At 38.7% G+C, this 21,308-nt stretch overlaps 2 protein-coding genes and 1 non-coding gene across 3 annotated transcripts in view; 1 reads left to right on the top strand and 2 right to left on the bottom strand.

Moving 5' to 3' along the window:
• Window positions 1–2,996, bottom strand: part of LOC116297216 (uncharacterized) — a 33,438-nt gene extending 30,442 nt beyond the window's left edge. Inside the window, exon 1 of the transcript XR_016120870.1 lies at window positions 2,772–2,996. This is a non-coding gene — a transcript (uncharacterized LOC116297216). The remainder of the gene's footprint in view (window positions 1–2,771) is intronic.
• LOC116297209 (DNA-(apurinic or apyrimidinic site) endonuclease 2) lies at window positions 48–5,925 on the top strand. Its single transcript, XM_031705392.2, has 5 exons — window positions 48–193; window positions 1,081–1,164; window positions 1,578–1,890; window positions 3,321–3,390; window positions 4,304–5,925. Exons 1-5 carry the CDS (start codon window positions 82–84, stop codon window positions 5,459–5,461), a joined length of 1,737 nt encoding a protein of 578 aa, XP_031561252.1. The 5' UTR covers window positions 48–81; the 3' UTR covers window positions 5,462–5,925.
• Window positions 5,887–21,308, bottom strand: part of LOC116297198 (protocadherin Fat 4) — a 34,281-nt gene continuing 18,859 nt past the window's right edge. Inside the window, exons 20-35 of the mRNA XM_031705380.2 lie at window positions 20,471–21,091; window positions 19,757–19,876; window positions 19,341–19,552; window positions 18,482–18,576; window positions 17,225–17,348; window positions 16,323–16,518; window positions 15,389–15,658; window positions 14,538–14,626; window positions 14,005–14,218; window positions 12,640–12,956; window positions 11,682–11,932; window positions 10,548–10,684; window positions 10,204–10,224; window positions 8,684–8,783; window positions 7,719–7,956; window positions 5,887–7,002 (exon numbers count right to left, since the gene is read on the bottom strand). Of these exons, the coding sequence (XP_031561240.1) occupies window positions 6,658–7,002; window positions 7,719–7,956; window positions 8,684–8,783; window positions 10,204–10,224; window positions 10,548–10,684; window positions 11,682–11,932; window positions 12,640–12,956; window positions 14,005–14,218; window positions 14,538–14,626; window positions 15,389–15,658; window positions 16,323–16,518; window positions 17,225–17,348; window positions 18,482–18,576; window positions 19,341–19,552; window positions 19,757–19,876; window positions 20,471–21,091 (3,350 nt within the window). The 3' untranslated portion in view covers window positions 5,887–6,657. The remainder of the gene's footprint in view (window positions 7,003–7,718; window positions 7,957–8,683; window positions 8,784–10,203; window positions 10,225–10,547; window positions 10,685–11,681; window positions 11,933–12,639; window positions 12,957–14,004; window positions 14,219–14,537; window positions 14,627–15,388; window positions 15,659–16,322; window positions 16,519–17,224; window positions 17,349–18,481; window positions 18,577–19,340; window positions 19,553–19,756; window positions 19,877–20,470; window positions 21,092–21,308) is intronic.

The raw sequence follows: 21,308 nt of genomic DNA, 5'->3' as shown, positions 1-21,308 counted from the left end.
AGGACAAAGTTGTCTTTGTACTCTATTATTGGATTTAAAATGGCGGTCAATGAAAACAGACCAACAAAAAAACTAAAAATCATGACCTTTAATATTAACGGTATTAGAGCAGTTACTCGAGGGAAAAGCTTAAAGGAATTTCTGGATTCGCTTGAGGCTGATATAATGTGTTTTCAAGAGACAAAAATCACGCGTGAGTGTTTGTTTGATTGTATTTTACTACTATAAAGTGATCTGCTTGCCATGTGTCAGCTCCATGCGTCACGATCTTTGGCTGAAAGCCTAATTCTAGAGTTTTAATTCTTGTATCTATCGATTGTTTTTCGACATTTAAACGTTTGACGTCTGTGCTTGTGCTTATGCTGAAATTTAGAACCGTCTTGTCTAACATAAAGAGCATTTATATAGTCTAACTCAGATCTAGACTCTGGTCTAAACTTGATGCTAGCTTGAGGATATAGAGCGCAAACATTTAATCCATAAAACAGATCTAACTTTATGTTGCACTGCATTGTATGAAGTAGTGCACTGTCTATTGTTTTGTATTGTCATCATTAGCACTAGTGTCAGTTACATTATGTAGTACTATTAAAAGGATGAATAAATGGATGAATAAATGAATGAAAATGAAGGAATCAATAATCACACATTGTAATTCATTGGAATGCAGGAACACTGTCATATATTCAGCAATATTCCACTGTTCTTTCCCAACAGGCATTGCATATTCAATGTTGTCTCGTGGCACCCCATGGAATATTCCTCTTGTACCCACACTCACCCAAAGGCTAGTGTCAATACAAGAAAATACAAGCGCATAGTGAGATATTTCATGGTTTGCCACTTACAACCCTTGGATAACTAGCAGTACTTTCAGTCGAGAATGTTTTGGAGTAGAGAAAGTCTGAAGTAGCATACTGTGATCTGATAGGTTAATGATACTTTTTTATGGAAAAGAAAAAGTAGCCAGCAGTTACAGTAACAAATCCAAGCAACTGTCAGAGCTCCGGCAGCCACCAACTTATTAAGTGAAAGTCCTGATCTAAACTAGTATATATAAAAACGTGTTTTTGATTGCAGGTGACATGCTAGAGGAATCAATATGTATGGTTGAGGGATACAATGCTTACTTCAGCTTTTCAAGAGTAAAAACTGGTTATTCAGGTTTGTATTGCACAGAATTTATGCATGTACGTAGTCCAGACTAGAAAATACTATAACGCATATAACATATTTCGAGGCATTAAACGTTATACCTTATACTGTACCATCTAGAAAGTTCATTAAATTTCACATTTTCAGGCATATATTTCTTACTTTACATTACTATTAGTATTTGTACATATGGTAGAATCCCTACCTGATGGGCGGCCAATCAATAGAATATTTACTAATATCCAATTGATAAAATAAGAATGCACGACTTCAGCAATACAAACACTTTGAGATCTGGTGCGTCTTTGTGGAACACATTAATATTTACACAAAATTAAACTGGGCCAACCCTAAGTACTGTAACTGAGAACTCAAAACTCTAGTTTTGTTAATTTGGTTTTCATTTTGTGGGAAATTATTAGGAGTTGCCACATTTTGCAAGGACAAGACTATGCCATGTGCAGCAGAAGAGGGTCTAACAGCCATGTGGACTCAAGAACCGTCTATTGGTTGCTATGGTACCACAGATTGCTTCACCTCGGACCAGTTATCAACTCTTGATAGGGAAGGCAGAGCAGTATTGACAGAACACACTCTGGACAATGGCGACAAAGTGGTTATTGTCAATGTATACTGTCCAAGGGCGGAAACAGAGAATGAAGAAAGAATGGAATTCAAGATGAGATACTATAAACTTCTGCAGATCAGGGTGGAGGCATTGGTCGCATCTGGAAGGTAAGGCTTGGGATCACAGATATTATTTTTCAACAAGGTCTGGGCTGATCTAAATCTGGGTATGTCTTTTATAAATGCTTACCTATGTGGACTATATAATTTGAGTAAAATTAGAGTATCGTGCTTGAAAAAGGTACCCTACAGTACATCAGTACACAGCTCAGTAATACGCCCTTTGCAGTTAACAGCCACGTGTCTGTACTGGTGAGCAAAATTTTTTATTTTATTTAAAATTGGTGATTCTTTTTAGCTACTTGTAAAGAACTGAATGAAATGATGAGTATCCAGTGTGTTACGAAATGCAGTTTTATTACGATCTCTTGAAACAGGTTGTAGAAAGATTGTTTGCTCACCAGTAAATTTCACCCATGGGAATCAAGATGTTCATTCATTTGCTCACAGTGAATTAATCAGCACGTGATTACTGAGCTGCAAAGGGCCTATTGCATATTGCTGTAGCTTGTTGCGTGTTGTGGAGGCAGAAAACCAGAGGAGAAAAAAACCCCTTCAGCTTAATTGATTTGAGGGCAAAACCCTTCAAACCAATTAAGCTAGAATAGAGAGACCCAAAAAATTAAAAACTGAGACCACAGAGGTGAGAGCACCTTGAGGAATGCAAGGAAAGTCTATCATTGAAATAACCATGTCTATAGATACAGTATGTGAAATACTTGAAAAGTACTTGTTGCTTTCAATCAGCTGAATTGGCTGGATGACTTCATAAGAATATTATACAGTAGCAATAAGCAAACTTTACATTGATGTTTCACTGCACTAAGCAAAACATTTCCTAATCACTTAGTTAACAAACTCTACAATCATAAAAGTAGGAATGATTTTAACTCAAAGCAAGGAGCAAATTCATACATTAAACATCTTACCTTAAAATTGTTGTGAATTGATGACAATAACTTCCTGCACACACACACTTGTTTGTTAAAACAAGGTGTTAAAGTGATACTATTTTTCTAGTTTTTTGCTCTCTATCGGGGAGGTGCCTCTTTGCCCCTATATTGGATTCAAATAGCTCACAAAACATCAGAAATATTTTATACAGTAGTTCCTCAAGCTCCATAATTTCTTTGGAAACTATCTACACAGATTCTAGACCTTGCCAAAATGACTCGGAAATCTTCATAAAAATAAAGGTTTAGAAAGCTGAAGCATTGCAAACTAATTATTCATACAAGTTCATATTTGGTAAAATTAATGATTGACAGGTGTCAGGTGTCTTAAACTAAGAGTATATCATTATTAGATAATTAGATAAATTAAATAATTAATTAAATAATGAAAAAAGAATGTTTTTTGAAGGATTTCTATTTTCCTCATAGCAAATTTACATTTATAAAATTTTTCTGTAACTAGGCAACCAGAACAAGTTTTAAATGATGTAAAGTATTGATAGTTTGTTTTATGATTTGATACAGGCATGTGATTGTTCTTGGGGATATGAATCTAGCTCATAAGCCCATTGATCACTGTAACCCTGGAGATCCTGTAAGTATTGGTAGTAGTAAAGAAATAGAAAATGTGTGAGCGTGCTGTGTGCAGTTATAAAGCACGCGGGGGTTGGCAGAACAGAAGAGAGAAGTGTTAGGAGAAGCACGACACATAGCATAAGTGTTCTGACAATCCCCAAGTGCTTTATAGTTGCACACAGCAAACCAAGAAAGTTTTTTATTTCTTTTATAAAATATAAATTAGTGCGCATGCGTGCTGTGTGCTCTCATAAAGCACACGCTACCAACCTATCAGAACAGTTATTTTATAATTCTTTTTAGATTGGATGTATTTTTAAATTCTCATTTCAGACCACATATCAATATTCCCTATAGCATCATTTCTTTGTTTAACGGTTGTGCACGAGAAGACACATGAATATACTTAGATAAAACTCAAACAAAGAAACTAGTTCTCAAGAGAATTATACATAGTCTGAAATGTGAAGATGTTGAAACAGCCAAGCTATGATGGCATATACATTGTACATTAGGGATGCATTATTGAATGATCTCAATCACACAGGAAAGCATTTTCAACCCATAATCAAGTCTCTGATAGTGCCTCTATAATGAATGAATATGCACAAGGGAGGAGAAGGTGGAGGGAGAAGAAGGGGAAGGAAGGAGAAGGTGGGGGGAGGAGAAGGGGGAGGGAGGAGAAGGGGGGAGGGAGGGATGGAATGGCAAGGAAGAAATAAATCAAGGAAGATATAAGGAAGGAAGGGTAGACAGAAGGAAGGAAAAAAGAAAGAAATGAAGAAAGGCAGGGAGGATGGGAAAGAGGGGAGAGAGGAAGCAAGCAAGGAAGAAAAGAAGGGATGGAGAAAAGAGGAGGGGAGGGAAAAATGGGAATGGAGGAAAGGTAGGAAGGAATAAAAATAATATTTATCTTCTAATTTGATTTGCAGGAAAAATTCAATGCATATCCTAGCAGGATATGGATGAGTCAGTTTATCAAAGACATCACAGTAAAGAATGTCGCTCGTACAGGAACAACATTACCGAAATTACAAACGGCAGGCCTCTACAGTCCTTATTTTAAAAGAACTGAAAATGTTGACCCAGATAAACAAGCTCTAGAGGGTAGAATACTGGTTGATTCATTCCGTTATATCTATCCAGCACGAAAAGATGCTTTCACCAACTGGTGCACGTCAACAGGAGCACGGCTAACCAACTATGGTAACAGACTGGATTATATTGTAGCTGATCTTTCATTGGTAAAGCAGAGATTTGTGGATGTTATTATACGACCAGAGGTTGAAGGATCCGACCACTGCCCGGTGGTCGCATTTCTGAGTGGCCGGATTATGCCTTCCAAACGACCACCCCCATTGTGTTCGCGTTTTATGCCTGAGTTTGCAGGAAAACAACAGAAACTTGCTTCTTATTTTATGAAGAAAGTGGTTGAAACTTCAAATGATGCTACAGAAACGGACAGTGAAGCCGAAAGTTCATCTCAAGAAGCTACGCCCAAAGATGATGTAAAACCAGAATTAAAGAAAGGTAGTTCGTTGAAGCGCACTGGAAGCTTCGAGGCAGCTTCTCAAGCAAAACGACCAAAGACTTCACAGTCAGTAAAAAAGAAAAGCATTTTCCAATTTTTTGGAAAGAAAGAAGATGTCAAGATTTCTGCAGAGGTTAATTCTTCGTCATGCGTTGAGGAAAAAGAAGAAAAATCAGAGGATTCTGAAGGTATTTCAAACAGTGATTTGGGTAAGGAAAGTAAACCTGACAAGGTAAATATTATGGATCAATCTGATTCTCAAAAACAGAACTCTGAAGTTTCCACAGATTCAACTGCACCGTTTGAAAATGGCGCCGATTCTCAGAGCTCGACAGAATCTATTGACAGTAATAAAAAAACCGACGTTGCAGCTTGGAAAAGCATTCTAAAGGGGCCTCCCCCTGCACCCCTATGTCTGGGACATAATGAACCTTGTGTTTTGAGGACCGTAAAGAAAAAGGGCCCTAACTATGGACGGCAGTTTCACTGCTGTGCAAGGCCAGAGGGACATTACTCTAATAAGGAAGCACGTTGTAAATTCTTCAAGTGGATAAGATGATAGAGATTGTGTTCAAAATACAGTAAAACCTCTATTTAGCGGCCAGTTGTCCTAGTCCGCGAAAGGGGTTTTTGCAGTAATTTATATCTCTATCGAGCGACCAACCTATATTTAACGACCACTTCGAGCAATTCTCCAAGGGTGGTCGCTTAATAGAGGTGCTACTGTATATCTCGCCTTTCATCTGAGGCTCGCTTCAATTATCCAAGTCTACCTCCATTCCAGCATCAATTTTATGTTCATAAACGTCTGTGTTGGACATCAGCGAGATATGAGGTGTGTTGACCAAAAGAAATGCTAGCTCTAGGAACGAGAATCGAGAAAAACGTTTGCGCATGCGCACACCTCGGTACGTTTTCCGAAATTTTAGCACGTAAAAGAATGCTGTTTTTATCGAAGCATAATTAAAAGAAAACTTCAACCAATAGATTAACTTAAATTTTATTAGTAAAAATTTCGTAAATAAAATCTACATTCAGTTATTTACAAAATTATATATATTTTTTCAAAATGTATGTTCTCCATCTATATATTAACAAAATATTTATATCATATGAACTACATTTTTATATGTTCTAATTATAATGAAATTTAGTCATCTTTTTGTTCATTAAATGAAAGTTGAAAAAAAATTTTTCGATGAAATAATTTACGATATTCATTTGGTTCACTAGATTATATTTTCTCAGCTATTTTAACTTTTAACTCTGTTCTGGAAATTATTTGTCCATCATGTTTGATTAGTTTTGGAAGAAGAATGCTTACGAGAACGCGCTTTTTTTTAGCGGGAAATTACTACGTGACGCGACGTGACGTCACGCGAATCTGTTACCTTTGAATGATATTTAACTTGAGTACGTTTTGTAGTTTTTTCTACTAAATTTTTCGAAGTATTAAGAACATATCAGAAATAGAAAATGATGGAGACGAACTACGATTATCTAACATTGTATCAAAATACAGCTCTTGCACAAAGCGGTCATGATACAGATTTTAAAAGATTTACTCATAATCTAGCGCAAAAAAAATTTGGTTCTGGAAATTGCTGTTCATAGTTAGTTTTATCAACTAACTTGGCCATCAATTCATTTACTATTTTATTTGCTGAGAAATGATTGTAGATAACCTATTTGAGTGTTATCGTTAAGAATAATGCTGCATACTGATTGCCGTGATTATTTTTGAACTGAGAGATTTTACCCTTGACTCTTACACCAGCCATTCGTCAACACTACATCCGGAACATTTGGTCCAAACTCAATGGGCGTTGCCTGGAAATGGTCAATGACGTCACCAACTGTGTCGAAGTCTAGCGCCAGGGGCATGGTACCAAACTGAACTTCAAATTTCTGCTTACTTGTGTACTTAAGCACAAGGTGTCTGTGAGAGGGACCTCCTTCGGGACATCTTACAGTAAGTACATATTCGTTTGGGTTTAGTCCTTTACGTACCAAGAACGTGCCTGGTTGTACTTTTGAATCGAGAAGGTCTTCTGCTTCGATGGAGGTTATTTTGTCGTAATACCAAGGCTCTTCGAGGAGCTGAAAATAAAGTGCGAACTGTTAGTATACAGCAGTATATGTTCTTCACAATTTTTTACTTCACTTTCTGGTTTGAAATTCGGCATTTCTAAACGGCTTGTGTTAGTGTAATAGGCTTGTATTTTGGAATGCTTTTAACTGTATTAGAGGTTTTGCACCATCACGTGACGGCAGCCATGTTAGATGGCAGGAACACTACAATCGTTTTACATTATTTATTATTATTATTATTATACATATTATTCTGCCATCTAACCACAGGCAGTCAAAGCTGTATTATGGGCGCCGATACGTGCAAAGCGTCTATTAGCTTTCATTATCTTTGCTTCCATTGATCAAATCTAGCAACATCAATACGTGTATACATAATTTTTCTATCATCTATAATTTTAAAGACATCAGTTTGGCTATGTCAAACGTCGAACTTCACGAGAGCCGAACCTAATGATATCAAAGAAGACCGCCTTGTTATCCACTGTTTCGATTAGATTCGGCTCATGAGAAGTTCAAAGTTTGTCCCAAGGGCGGATCCAGGGGGAGGGTCGGGGGGGTCGCGACCCCCCTGTCATTCCTGAGGTCAAATGGGCTTCCTGTGGTAAAAATGCGACTGGGATTCCTTTGCCCACAAAATTTACCCCTGAGACCCCCCCCCCCCCCCCTTCAAAAAACCCTGTATCCGCCCTTGTGTCCTGAGCCTTAATGTCAATGTCTTGCACCTTGGTTATGGGTGTGTCTTTCTTTTTGGGCGATGAAAGGTCCACCTCGACCATGAACATTTCTTCGTCACCACCATCGTCATCATAAATGGAGTTAGTGAAGGCTTGATTAATGTACTTTTTCTCCGATCTTGTGATGTCCCTGGTCGAGACATTACGTTGTACATTCTGGTGAGGACTATCACGGCGAAGAATAGCTCTGTCTTCAATATTTACTTGCTTATTTTGGTTCTTTCTCCTGTAAAATAAAGGCCATTGCATTTAAATTATGTATGGAATTCTCTTGGTGGGTCACATTTCTCTTTCTTTCCGCTTCAGTCTCCCTTTATTCCCTGGGAAAGTGTCAAAAGACGCAACCGCTATTTTTATGAATGAATCGAGTTATCAGTGTTATAGCATACCACATTGGCATACGTCAGGAAGTTATCTCATTTACTCGTTGACTATTCTGCTCCACTTCTAGTGGAATTGAGTAGGATGAACAATGGGGAGTTCACGGTTGGCATTTTTATCGCTGTTTTTATGAATCACCTGTGCCTAATGTCACATTATACAAGAAACGTCGCCCCTATCTCTCCAGGTTCCTTGGCATAACTGAGTGGCTGATTCATTCAAGAGATAACCTGAACCAAATACGCTGACTTAGAGATGCAAAGTGATGTTCCTAAGCAGAAGGTACGTTTTATATTGGGTTGGGAGAAGGGTTGGGGGATTCGTAGTAAACGTTTTTAAAACGGTTGTAGCCGTCCCCCTTTCTCGCAGTAAAATGTTCATGACGCTGCTTTTAAGGCAACAAGGAAACAACTTTCGTCAAAATAAAGGTTTGACCCTCCAAAAAAAGTTCAAATATTTACTGATAACCCACCCCCCCCCCTCCCCTCTAAGGCCCCAGCCTTAGTTTCTTCACTAATAATGGCTTATGTTAATGTTGATTGATAGTATGCATCAACATCTTCCAGTCATACCTTTGATAATATAAGAATCCTACAATGGCAACAGCGACGACCATCAAAGCAAGGATCGCTAGTCCTATTATTAAACCAGTGCTGGAGGAAGACGGATTAGCTGTAAATGGAAAACCCAAGAACAAAAATAATAAATAAATAATGAAGCTTTTGAAACTCACCTGACCTCTTTACCTTGGGCATATAATTATAATAATAATAATAATAATAATAATAATAATAATAATGGTTTAATCAATAGAATTCACGAGGTGGCTCTTCTCCTATTGATAAAACTATCTAATTTACAATAACATACACACAAGATAAATTTACGATAAACTATGAAGCTATAAAATAAATTAGACATAATAAGAAAGAAGATTGACATAATTACTATTGGATTATTCTAAGCTAGACAATTATTATACATAAATAAAAAGGACAAAAACTGAAGATACTGGGACTACGCCCACCGCCCCCAAGCAACCACCCCAGGTCGAGATATCGGGGCAACAGACAAAGAGAAAACTGTCCCAAATGCCACGACCCAATAATTGCCCAGGGTACAGCAGCGCAGCACCAATATCCATCAATCAGGTGAAAGATAAATTAATTAATAAAAATCAAGTAATGTCATATCGCTTCTTTAGCTCTGCTTTCACTTTAGAACAAAATAAACTATAACTAGAAATGTCTTTTATATTATATACATATTGTTTTCCCATGTCAGACAACGTGTCATTGTCTTGAGAACAAGATTCTTTGTTTGAGTTGTGTCCATATTCATGTGTCCCTTATGCACAACCATTAGACAAAGAAAAGATACTCAAGAGGGTGGCACATGGTCATTAAAATTTTGGAAAACAATACGTCCAAGGTAAAGATGTTTATTAAATCGAAAAATAGACGCCATCTTAAAGTGCACATGAACCCTTCGACAATACTTTCAGTACTGGTTCTGCATAAAGTAAATAGTTGAATGGTAAAATATTTCTTGATTTGAGTGATGCGTCTCTAAGTTATGAAGGTTTATACTTCCAATATGTAAATGATGGTGACGTCAGGTAAGGTATTTGAGTGTTTTTGTTGTAACTAGTAATACTAAATGCTGGCCATTTTGAAAATAAAAATTTTAAATAGCTTTCATGTAAACCATGAGTAAAATAACGATGCTTCTTAAATACTGTATCTATGAACCAGTTCGATTTTGTATATTTAATTAAGCCTTGATAGACGTCACACTCATTAACATATTGAAAGTATAAACCTTCATAACTTAGAAACGCATCACTCAAATCAAGAAATATTTTACCATTCAACTATTTACTTCGTGTAGAATCAGTACTGAAAGTATTGTCAAAGGGTTCATGTGCACTTTAAGAATGTGTTCCCTAATACAGCCACACAATGCACTGCAATTCCAACTCGACCTATTTTTTTCTCGACCGCGGAAGGCTTATAAAACAGCATCTGGAGAAGGCTTTCCTTCATAAAAAACACTTCAGAGCTCCATTTAAGATAATAAAACAATCACGTACCTTTCAATGGTTTTGGACGAACTGAAAATAAAAAGTAAAAATAAGTGAAATGTTTGATGGATAATTTCATGTCAACTCTCAACATGTCCCATGCACCTACACTTGTTCCCTTGCCTTATTTTAAGAGTGGGGGAGGTGTTGGGTATTCGTCTGGGTTTGCATGCTCTTCAATATCTTTTCAAAGTAGTGTGGTCCTCATGCACCTTTGTACAATCATATGGCCCACCTTCTATTTGAGTTACACAAAGCCGTATGTTTCTCCGCTAATTTAAGTAGCCTGTTCCCCATCCTTTAAAAAATTCACGGTGCCTTTGTTGGCGTAGAGGGTAAAAGATTTTTATTACCTTGTTTGGCTGCCACGAACTCCACTCCTTGACTTGCCATTTGTTCCTGGAAGGTTTTGGATTGCAGCCCTTTGATAAGACTTTCACCATCGATATCACGATTAGACTTGTCTCGTGCAAACAGCAAGATCTTGACTCTGAAACAAATCATAATGCAGCGTTATACGTCAATATTCCCATTTTAAGTTAGCCTCTATAGTGTGCAAATGTGTTCTTTTCTTTTATTACGATCGATCGTACAGTAAGGAATGAACGTACTACGGAACAATACGAGTTGATAAAAATGCCACGGGTTTTGGTTGGATGAATGAATATTTTAACGCACAACTGAGGCTAAAGCTGAGCAAAAGAAAACTCGAAACTGGAGGAAACTGGAGTATTAATAAATTGTAAGCAAGTAGGGGATTCAGATATGTAAAGACGATTCGATGCATGATCCACCTTCTTAACTTCAAGGTATAATGATAAGTAGATATCGATTTTGGTGGCATGAATCCTTTCCCATGAGAATACAAGGACAAATTACATGTCAGCCATGTAACAAGAACCCAAGACCAAAAGTCTTGCTCAAGTCAACCAACTTTTATGCCCAGCCGAAAAAAGTCTATAGAAACTTTTCACCATCACACGTGATGGCAGCAATGACATGAGGCAGGAACAATTGAATCTAGTCTAATCTGATTTACATGAGAAAGAATTCAGTATCCCTGGGGAAAGGGTCCATTGTTGTGCCTCCTGTAATTGCTGCCATCACGTGATGGTTTAAAGCTTCTATTGGCCGAGAAAACGCCTTAACGTGCGAAAGGCTATCAATGTTCCATTGTTTTAGGGTAACGAGTTTGATTGCAGATAAGAGGAAAAGATACGATAATAGAGAGTTTTAGATTGACTTTTTTTTCTCCCCGCAAACGGCAAACGTGACCACGTTTTCATAGTTTTCGTATATTTTACTTTACCTTTTACAAACCTTCTCACCAAGCGCAAATACTCTTTTGTTTTTCTACTACTTGGACTTTTTTGCGATTCTTTTTCAGTAATTTAAAAGAATTTTTTACTGGTCAACTGACGTTTCACGCGACGTTTGCCGTGAACGTAAATCTAAAACTCTCTAATGATGAAGTCAGCCATCCTTACCTCATGGGATCGATGGCGGGATAGGTGACTGGTGGAACGGGTGTCATCATGTTGGACCCACTTCCACAAGATTCAGCTACTTTCTGATCCAGCATCAACCCACATACGTACTGCTTAACCACATCCTGGTTTGCGTTGAGTTCTTTCGGACACAGGAGGAAAAATTTGATCCACGTGTCACTAACAAGATGTATTCTTGCTACGCATGTGCCATAGTCTATCTTATCGTTGGCACTTCTTTCACGTCGTCTCTGCGAGAAAACAATTTCATTTGCCATAAGCATGGATTTTCTGGGCTCTTTTACTGGAAAGTATTTCAGAGTAATAAAAATTCACATAGAAAAAACGAGGCTAAACTATAATAACTCCACCTTGAACAGTTCAAGGGGGGTGTGGATGGGGTACCCGATTGTAAGCAAAGTACTAATTTTTAGGGCAATTGTCAGTTTTGCAGTGATGTCATTTCTACGTCACTATTTCAGATCATCTAGCTTCATCTGGTTGGTTTTGAGAGAAAGACGAAGTTGGAGGAAATATAATATCCATACACCGTATCACTGTAGTCCCATTAAGGAATACCCAATATTCTCAATTCCAATTCAATATGTGAGTTAAAAATGCCCTACCAATTTGTCTCAGAAACCGTAGAACTTTGTGTTACATGCAAGAACTAACTACTGTTTATTGGCATCCCTTTGAAGAATTAGAAAACATGGAAATGACTGTTGTTCTGACCACAATGATTACCCTATTTTCTAGACTTGCTCCAAGTCGACCTCTCGTCTCACAAGGAGTTTTTTATTTGAGCGGAGAGAATTTGACGAGCGACGAAGTCGCGGGAGGTCGTCCGTCGTACACGATACACAAAGGGCGGCGGACTTTGCGAAAGTCTACCAATTATCGAGTAAGCAGTATCTTGTGCAAAACCACACAAAGATAGCTCAAACAAACGACATACCGTGTTCACGTTGCTATTGTTAACACTGAGTTTGTCTGGTGCAGAAATGATTATCTCTGTCATCTTTTTCTCCAGATCAAACTTGTCACCATCATCAGCGATTTCTTTCGTGTACTTCATCTCAATTAGCTTGTCCCCACTCAGACACTTGTAGCCGTTGGCATGCATCTCGGACAATACACAAATGTTGGTCTTATTACAGGGGCTTCCTGCGCATGCGTCTTTTCTTAGTTTGCAGTTTTTACCGGTTGAATAGCTTGTGCATTTGCATTGGTAGCTGCCAACTGTGTTTGTGCATGTTCCATTTCGACACGGACCTGGAAAAAGCAAAAGAAAGAATAAAATAAAAACTAATAAAAAATGTTATAGCGTTTCGCAAGCATTTCTCATTTTTTATCATGGAAGAACCAGGTTATCTCGTTTTGACAGCCCATCAAAAACCAGCCAATCAGCGCGCAGAAAAAAAGTTGATCAGGTGATCCATCGAATCTACTTGGGAAAAACATGGCGCCAGCAGTCACAGAAAATAACTCTGAATCTTGCTTTCCTAGCTAAGTTATGGACTAGCAATGCATTTAAAATTCTACCTATACTCATAAAGATTACCTATGGGTCAAATGGTGCGTTGTGGTTTCAATTTAGGTATGAAATTATTATGAAATGAAACCTCTTTGTTCGCCAATAAACAACTGAAACTAGGACCGCCTGATCAACTACAACAATCCTTTACGCGCGTTCCCCGAGATCACCTGGAAGATGCTATGGAATTAATTTTAATAGGAGAGCGATACTTCATTTAAGAGTTTCGTTCAGTGACTAGGAATAATAGTTCCAAGCCGAGGCTACAGTTGCTGCGCATGATTAACTGTAGGTTTGCGGGTACATATGCGCGAAAACTCCAACCTCGACTTGAAATTACTTTCAATCAATAATTGAATAATTGTATATAGCCTAGTACAGAGACTTAGCACCATCACGTACTGGCGCCCATAATACAGCTTGGACTGCCTGTGGTTAGATGGCAGAACAATAAAAACCCTTTGCTCTCGGGAATTGAATTCTTTCTCATGTAAAACGATTGTATCGTTCCTGCCATCTAACATGGCTGCCGTCACGTGATGGTGCAAAACCTCTTATATAGTTAAAAGCAATTCAAAATACAAGCCTATCATTCGTGATCACTGACCGGAACTGTAAAACGGAGCATTCCACGAACTCTCGTATACATACCCCACAAGGGGTCAGTTCTCAAGAAGAAAAATGGGGTCGCATGCTATTGAATTTTTGAAATCTTGACACAATGGACTGACAAGATTCTGCAACTTCCTTATTACCAATAAAAATGTGTATCTTAAAAAGACTCACTTCTTTCGCATTCATTGATGTCGTTCGTACAATCCTTTCCTGCCCATCCTGGCTCACAACGACAACTGAATTCATTTTTCCCTGGACCAGTTTTGCATACTCCGCCGTTCATGCATGGATTGCTGAAGCAAGGATCTGATTCGCACAGAGTTTCTGCCAAGACTGTCATATTAGTTATGGTCGCTTCAGCCTCCAAGACTTTTCTCAGTGTTTTCTGAAAAAAAAAAATCGCAACATAAACTCTATTAAGCGACCGTTTATTAAACAGCCAACCTCTATAAAGCGGCCAACCTCTATAAAGCGGCCATCTATATTGAGTGGCCAACCTCTATTTAGCGGCCAGTGGTCAAAGTCCCAAAGAGGATTTCTGCACTATATACTTTTGTTAAGTGGTCAAACTGTAATTGACGGCCAACTTCCAATTGTCAGCTTACCAAATAGGGATTTAATACTAATGTATACTTATAATATGCCACATAACAGAATTATATAGTGCAGAAACGGCCCTCCTTGGGAATTTTGATTATTCATACCTTAAAAGCTTCTAGATCAAAAATATGACATTGCTTGGCGAGGTTTGGCTTGTTAACAGAGATTTCCAAGGAGACCAGTGCTTCTGATTCTGTTGAGACAAATATAACGAAGCTTTGTTAAAGTCATTTCTAATAACCAATCACGAAGAACTAGGATCTTGCTTAACCAATCAGTATGCTGCGGCACATGTACAGCAGCAACGCAAGCACCGCAATAAGTGCCTTTCCCGCATTATGATTAGGGGTCGTGACACTTGGCAATCGCAACTGATGAATTGAAACTTGTGGTCATTTTACATTTCATCCGAGCCACGGCAAATGCCAAACCTTTTGCAGCTATCCTAAAGTAAAAGCAACATGTTACACTCAGATATAGAGCGTTCTCACTCACGTGAGAAGGCAGCCATATTGGTGTACCAAACAATAGAAACTTTCTGCGCAGTTTTTCCATAAAAATAGACTTTAATTCCAGGAGGATAGAAAATGCATTATTTTGGTACATCATCAAAACGCTCTATTCTAAGACCCTTTCTAATCGTTGGTTTTGTTGAAACCTGTACCCTTGACCTTCCACACAATAGTATGGTGCCCAATCAGATAAGCCAACCGAAAGACGATGGCTCTAATCACAACCATACAAATAGCTTTAACATGCACCAAATCGAAATATGACGACCAATTTGAATTACTATAGTTCCGCACTGACTAGTGACTGACTAGCCTCTCATACACGTGAAAACGCTTTTATGTTTCCACGTGAGCAAGAGGCTAGTCAGTCCCTAGTCAGTGCAGAACAAAAGCTATTCAGATTGATCGCTAAATTTGGATTCGGTGTACAGCGAGTTACTTACCAAAGATCTTCAAATAGGCAGCATTCGATAAAGTAGTGCCGGCGGCATTACGGAGAGAACAGCGGTACCAGGCTTGGTCTTGGATGATTGTTTTCCTGATGACTAACGTAGGCTTGTCTGGGACAATGTCATTGGTAGCAAGGATTTCGACATCATTCTTGAACCACTGATACGAGGGATCAGGGTCACCAGTTGCTTTGCATTCCAGGGTTGTGATACCTCCTAAGGCAGCTGAAGTGTTCTTTGGGTGCAGTATGACTGTTGGTTTCTCTGTTTTCGAAAACAATAGATTTTCTTAGCTCCGGCATAACGTTTTCTTAATTCAGATCAAGTGCAACCTCGGAAGACCGTCTTCCCTTCGAGCGCCGCCATCTTGAAAAAAAGCGAGAAGAGAAGGCCCTGGGAACGATGTTTGATCAAGTGTCATTTAAATACTATTCTTTGCTTCAGTCGTAACCAAATTCATGGGTCTTACTTCTTCCGTTAGACAAAGAAATGATACTCTAAAGAATGACATATGGTTTGAAATGGAAAGAATACGTCCAACCTAAGAGGTAATATGGATAAAGATATGGGCAGCGTCCCAAGTGAGACGCGAATATAACATGTGGCCATCAGAAACGCTGCAAACCGATCGGGATGAACTGATCCCGCATTCAATGTTCTACCTCCCTAGTTACTGTTGCAACGTGAGACAAACTGAAATGTGTTTCTGATATAGAGCATGGAACAGAAACCGATTGCTGAAAATTGTAAATGTCTGTCTTAAAATCAGTGCACTCTAAAGGTACTTTAAGAAAAAAAATCGACCTTAATAAAATATCTTATGAATTCGAGTTTGTTGGTCGGGCATTCTTTATTCCATTGGGAAAACTACCCATTGTTTTGGTGGACACTTAACCTTAGCCAGGATCGGTCTATTGAACAGACTTACCGTACACAATCAGCATGGACGCCGAAGACTGTATTACGCCAGCTTCACTTGATGCCAAACAAGAATAAGAACCTTCATTTTCTTGACTCAAACGTTCAATGACGTAGGTACCATTTGATGAAGGAGTGGTCAACATCCTGCCATCTAACATCCATCGGTATTCAGGGACAGTGTTACCATTGGCGGAGCACTTTAGCTGAAAACAACGAACAAAAACAATTTAGTTTAGATACAAATAAAGAAGCAGTGAAATATTTACTTATTCATGTACATCAACTATGACTGAAGACTTAGGCCAAGTATAAAAGTATACAGTAATGATAAAAAGGTAAATTATACACCGTGAAAAGATGAAAAAACTTACTGACGTTTCGGACGCTAGTCCTTCGTCGGAGTAAAAGAGAAAGAGGTGGTAGAAAGGAGTGTTAGCATGAGGAGTGTTTATGTTTATCCTTTCTACCACCTTTTTCTCTTTTACTCCGACGAAGGACTAGCGTCCGAAACGTCTGTAAGTTTTTTCATCTTTTCACGGTGTATAATTTACCTTTTTATCATTACTGTTTCATTGGAAACACCGACGCTAGCTTTTAGCTAATTATATCTTCTTACATAAAGTATGATTTTGTTTGAGAGCTTTTCTTGGTTACAGGGCGTGCGACATCATGAAATTATCAATATGTCAAGTCAATTTTTCAGCGTCAAATGCAATTTGCATGTCAAACGTCTTGCTCTTCCATTAGACCAAATTTCGTATGACTGTGGAAGGTTACTGCACACGGTAAGATGTTCACAAGATCCGTTGAGCCAATCACATTGCGCGCGATATTACTACTTATCGAATGGAAATCATTATTCAAATAAATATTAAATTTAAAAAATGTCATATAGGCAAAAATACTAACCTGATGAGGTTCGCCAACAACGACAATTTTATTCTCATCGGGTTTCTCATCAAAGTGACAAAGCGTCTTGACGTATATTCCTCCATCACTCGTTACAGTAAACACCATTGCTTCACATGTTAACCTAAAGAACGACCAATAAATTGGGTATATATGGCTCAGCTCAAACGTCGAACTTCACATGAGCCGAACCTAATTGAAACAATGGTAACCATGCGGGGTTTTTTTATGTCATTAGGTTCGGCTCATGTGAATTTTGACGTTTGACCCTAGTATAAGAGATCTTCCCCCTTAACTTCTATTTTAGATTGTATCTTCGTGCATTTGGTTGCAGTATTAGACAAAAGTACATAATGTTCTTTACATATTTACTTCACTATTTGAAACATTTTACTTTGCACATGTTAGTACCATTCAGGGGTGGATCCAGGTATTTTAGAACGGGGAGACTATTACAAAGGTTTTACCCATGAGCAATTCGAGGAAAAGGGGATGACTGTTACTAATGATATACTGAGAAATTTGAGCAAAAAGGGGGGTGACTAGTCACCTATATTACCACCCCTAGATCCGTCCCTGACCATTATCATTGCAATGATTCGTAGATTTAACTTGACATAATTAAGTGAACAAAACGGACGAAAATTCCGAAATGCGTTGTGCGTTAGCCACGCCTGATCTAAACACTTCTAAAGAATATTAATCTTACAGACTTTGTCTCATTACATTTTCAATAAACGTATTTATAAATACTTTTATGAAAAAAATTATTAAAATATATTTGGGAGTAGTTTGACACTAAGAATCAAATTCTTTCTTAGAGTCGTACTAGATCGACTTTCATGGTGCCATCTCTTGTACTAGATCGACTTTCATGGTGCCATCTCTGATAATGACTAGCTGTTAGTAGTTAGGACTGCATTGGTGTGTTGAACACAAAAAGTGAATAAGAAGGAAACTGTAATTAAACACGGTGTTAAAGAGTCTGCATTTGTATTGTGGTTTCGGGCGTTGCTCCTTCGTCGGAGTAAAAGACTTAGTAGACGAATGAAACATGGTCTGTAAGCTAGGCAAAGACTGAACATAATGTAAAAGGGTCTATGAAATCACAACAGAGTATGTGTTAATTAGATGTTACCAATGGTTTATCCAGGATTTTTAAATGGGGATCTAAAATTGCCGCTGCGCAGCTGCACAAAGAGGGGCGGAACTACCCGTTGATCCGCCATTGGCTACAGCCACAATCATTCAGCTTACCCCGACTTAACATGGACTGTCACCGTCACGTTGCTTTCAAGACTTGGCGATCCTTGGTCGTAAGCTGCTACTGTAGCCACATGATTACCACCGATCTAAAAAAAACACGAAAATATCCAAATAACTTAAACTGTTGTTGCGCTTTAATGATCAAGCTATGAAATGTTAAACTGTGCTTCTCAAAAGGGCGCGCGACAATGTAGTCGTCGTTACAATGTAGGTTTTGGTGGACAACAATCAGTGCATCAGTTTCCATGACATTCATAGACACGTGCCATTGAAAATTTTGTTGTTCCGACAGTGTCATGGAAACCCTTTGATTGACGTTCACCAAAATCCGATTTTATTGGCAAATTGCACACGACTGTAAAGAAACGCATCAATATTGCAAGTCATGCAGTCATACTGCACAATAGAAAACAAATTATGCGTCTACTTTCCCATTGCCATGATGGCATCAATATTGCAACTTCCAACTGCTCACGTTTGACAATATTCATCCTATACAAGACATTTTGTATATAAGCTTGCGCTGCAAGTTACAAAACGGCACCCTTATGACCGGGAAACGTACGGTACTGACTTTGAGCACTTACATGGTACGAAATGCCGTAACATTTAAATCCCTTCCCATAAGAATGGTTTTCGTATGAGTTGGAAACATACGGTACAGACTTACATCTAGTACACAGTACATACCGTAACATTGAAATGGCTTCCCATTGTCTTCCAGTAATTCATCCAATCACAACACGTGTTTACCGTATCTTTTCTCACCCATACGAAAACTGCACTATATTCCTCAATTTGCCTTTTTCGCTTAAGAATAGAGTTAACATAAGGAAACGCTTGCCCTTACCTCAGTTTGTCCAGCCATTCTGTACTTGACAATCCCTCCCGGACCAAGGTCTTTGTCAGCAGCAGATATTGTAAAAAGAAATTTTGTTTTGATGTCGTCAAAGTCGAACGTATAAGCGGACTCCTGGAAAGTTGGCGGGTTGTCATTCACGTCCTCGAGGATGATGTTGACGGTTGCTATGGCTGAAGAGAGAATGTCGATACCACCCTCGGCTGAAATAAAGTTAAATTCAACAGTTTGATTAGGATTATTGGTGCATGGAGCATTTGGATGGATGGAGGGATGGAGGGAGGGAGGGAGGGAGGGAGGGAGGGAGGGAGGGAGGGAGGGAGGGAGGGAGGGAGGGAGGGAGGGAGGGAGGGAGGGAGGGAGTGAGGGAGGGAAGGAAGGAAGGAAGAAATCTCCCAACACATTACCTGTATTTCCTCCATCAGTTTCATTAACACCACAGTTCTCAGAGCCTGCTCGTACAATCAGTGTGAACGCTTCGTGTTTCTCTCGATCAACAGCATCTGGGTTTGCTACTTTGATCATTCCTGTGGAGATATAAACGACATGTGAATTTTTCGGTCGAAATATGCATGTTGTGCTATAAAATTTACTTTGTAAAAAAAAGTAAATGAAAAATGGCAGAAAGAAAGAAAGAAGGAGGAAGAAAGGAAGAAAGGAAGAAAGGAAGAGAAGGAGAGAGAGAGAAATAGAGGACTGAACTGAACTGGTTTTTAAAAATAAACGATTGAGGCTTTGCACCATCACGTGATGGCAACCACGACAGGACGATAGGGTCTCATTCCCCTGGAAAACTGAATGATTTTTCATGTCAACCAGATTAGACTGGATTCAATTGTTTCTGCCTCCTATCGTGGCTATTATCACGTGACGGTGCAAAGCCTCTATTCCTTTCACTTTTCGTTGCTTTACAAGAAAGTTGTGTGTGTATGCGTGTGTGTGACAGAGAGAAAATCATATGATAAAGCATGTAAAATGTTACACAATACAAAGAATCTTGGTAACCGCAGACCTCTGATTGTCAACCGCATATCTTTCTAAATGTTCGCTGATCATGAGTCCATGGATGATTAAAAAAAAAAAAATTTTATTAGGATCATCAAAGGTAAAGGACAACTCACCTGTTTTTTGATCAATAGTAAACGCCCCACCAGGGTTTCCAGACCTAATATAGTAAGTAACATTCTCTTGATCCACATCAGTAGCCAGCACCTGGACAATCTCGGCTCCCAGCGCAATATCCTCAGACTTAGTGACGTTGTATTCTGAGTACTGGAAGACTGGACAGTTATCATCCTCGTCGATGACGTCAATGATTACATCAGCTAATGACGTCAATCGGGGGTTCCCCATATCTAATGCTACAATCTTAAGTACATAGCGTTCTTGTCTTTCACGATCGAGTCCTTTTCTCGTTTCGATTTCTCCGGTATAGATGTCCAGAGAAAATAAATTTTTGTATTCATCCGTTTGGAATCTAAATTGTATCCGAGCGTTGTAACCCGAGTCTGCGTCGTTGGCGGTTAACCGCATGATGTATGTGCCTGCGGGCTTATTCTCCTTGACGCTTCCCCTTAGAGAAGTGGTATTGAATATTGGTGCATTGTCATTGACATCGAGGATGTTGATGTACACCTTGGTGGTAGATTGTAGGGGAGGGGTCCCTAGGTCTGATGCTTGTACGGTTAATGTATAGGCGTCTTGGCGTTCACGGTCATGTGCTCTACCAAGGGAAATGATCCCTGGGGAAAATAAAATTAGGGAATCAAATTACATCATTTGCTACACGATTGGTAAAATCGGAAGGTTTTTGTAATTTAAATATTTTGATCGCAATTGCACTTTTTGCCCTACAATTTCTTAAGGTGTAAAGGTTAGGTAATACTTCCGATCGTCCTTAATCCTTTCTCCCGACCACACACTAACATACAAAGATAATGGTAAAATACTGCTTCTGTA

The sequence above is a fragment of the Actinia tenebrosa genome, unplaced genomic scaffold (assembly GCF_029948245.1).
Source record: "Actinia tenebrosa isolate PJP-AT-01 unplaced genomic scaffold, QUT_ActTen_1.0 PGA_scaffold3__52_contigs__length_22856419, whole genome shotgun sequence".
Taxonomy (NCBI): domain Eukaryota; kingdom Metazoa; phylum Cnidaria; class Anthozoa; order Actiniaria; family Actiniidae; genus Actinia; species Actinia tenebrosa.
Note: the sequence above shows the minus strand (reverse complement) of the source record. Positions and strands in the feature narration are given on the sequence as shown.

Coding starts and splice junctions, on each gene's coding strand:
- LOC116297209 (XM_031705392.2), top strand. CDS start 82: ATGACCTTTAATATTAACGGTATTAGAGCAGTTACTCGAGGGAAAAGC. Junction 1,891..3,320: donor GCATTGGTCGCATCTGGAAG/GTAAGGCTTGGG, acceptor GATTTGATACAG/GCATGTGATTGTTCTTGGGG. Junction 3,391..4,303: donor ACTGTAACCCTGGAGATCCT/GTAAGTATTGGT, acceptor TTTGATTTGCAG/GAAAAATTCAATGCATATCC.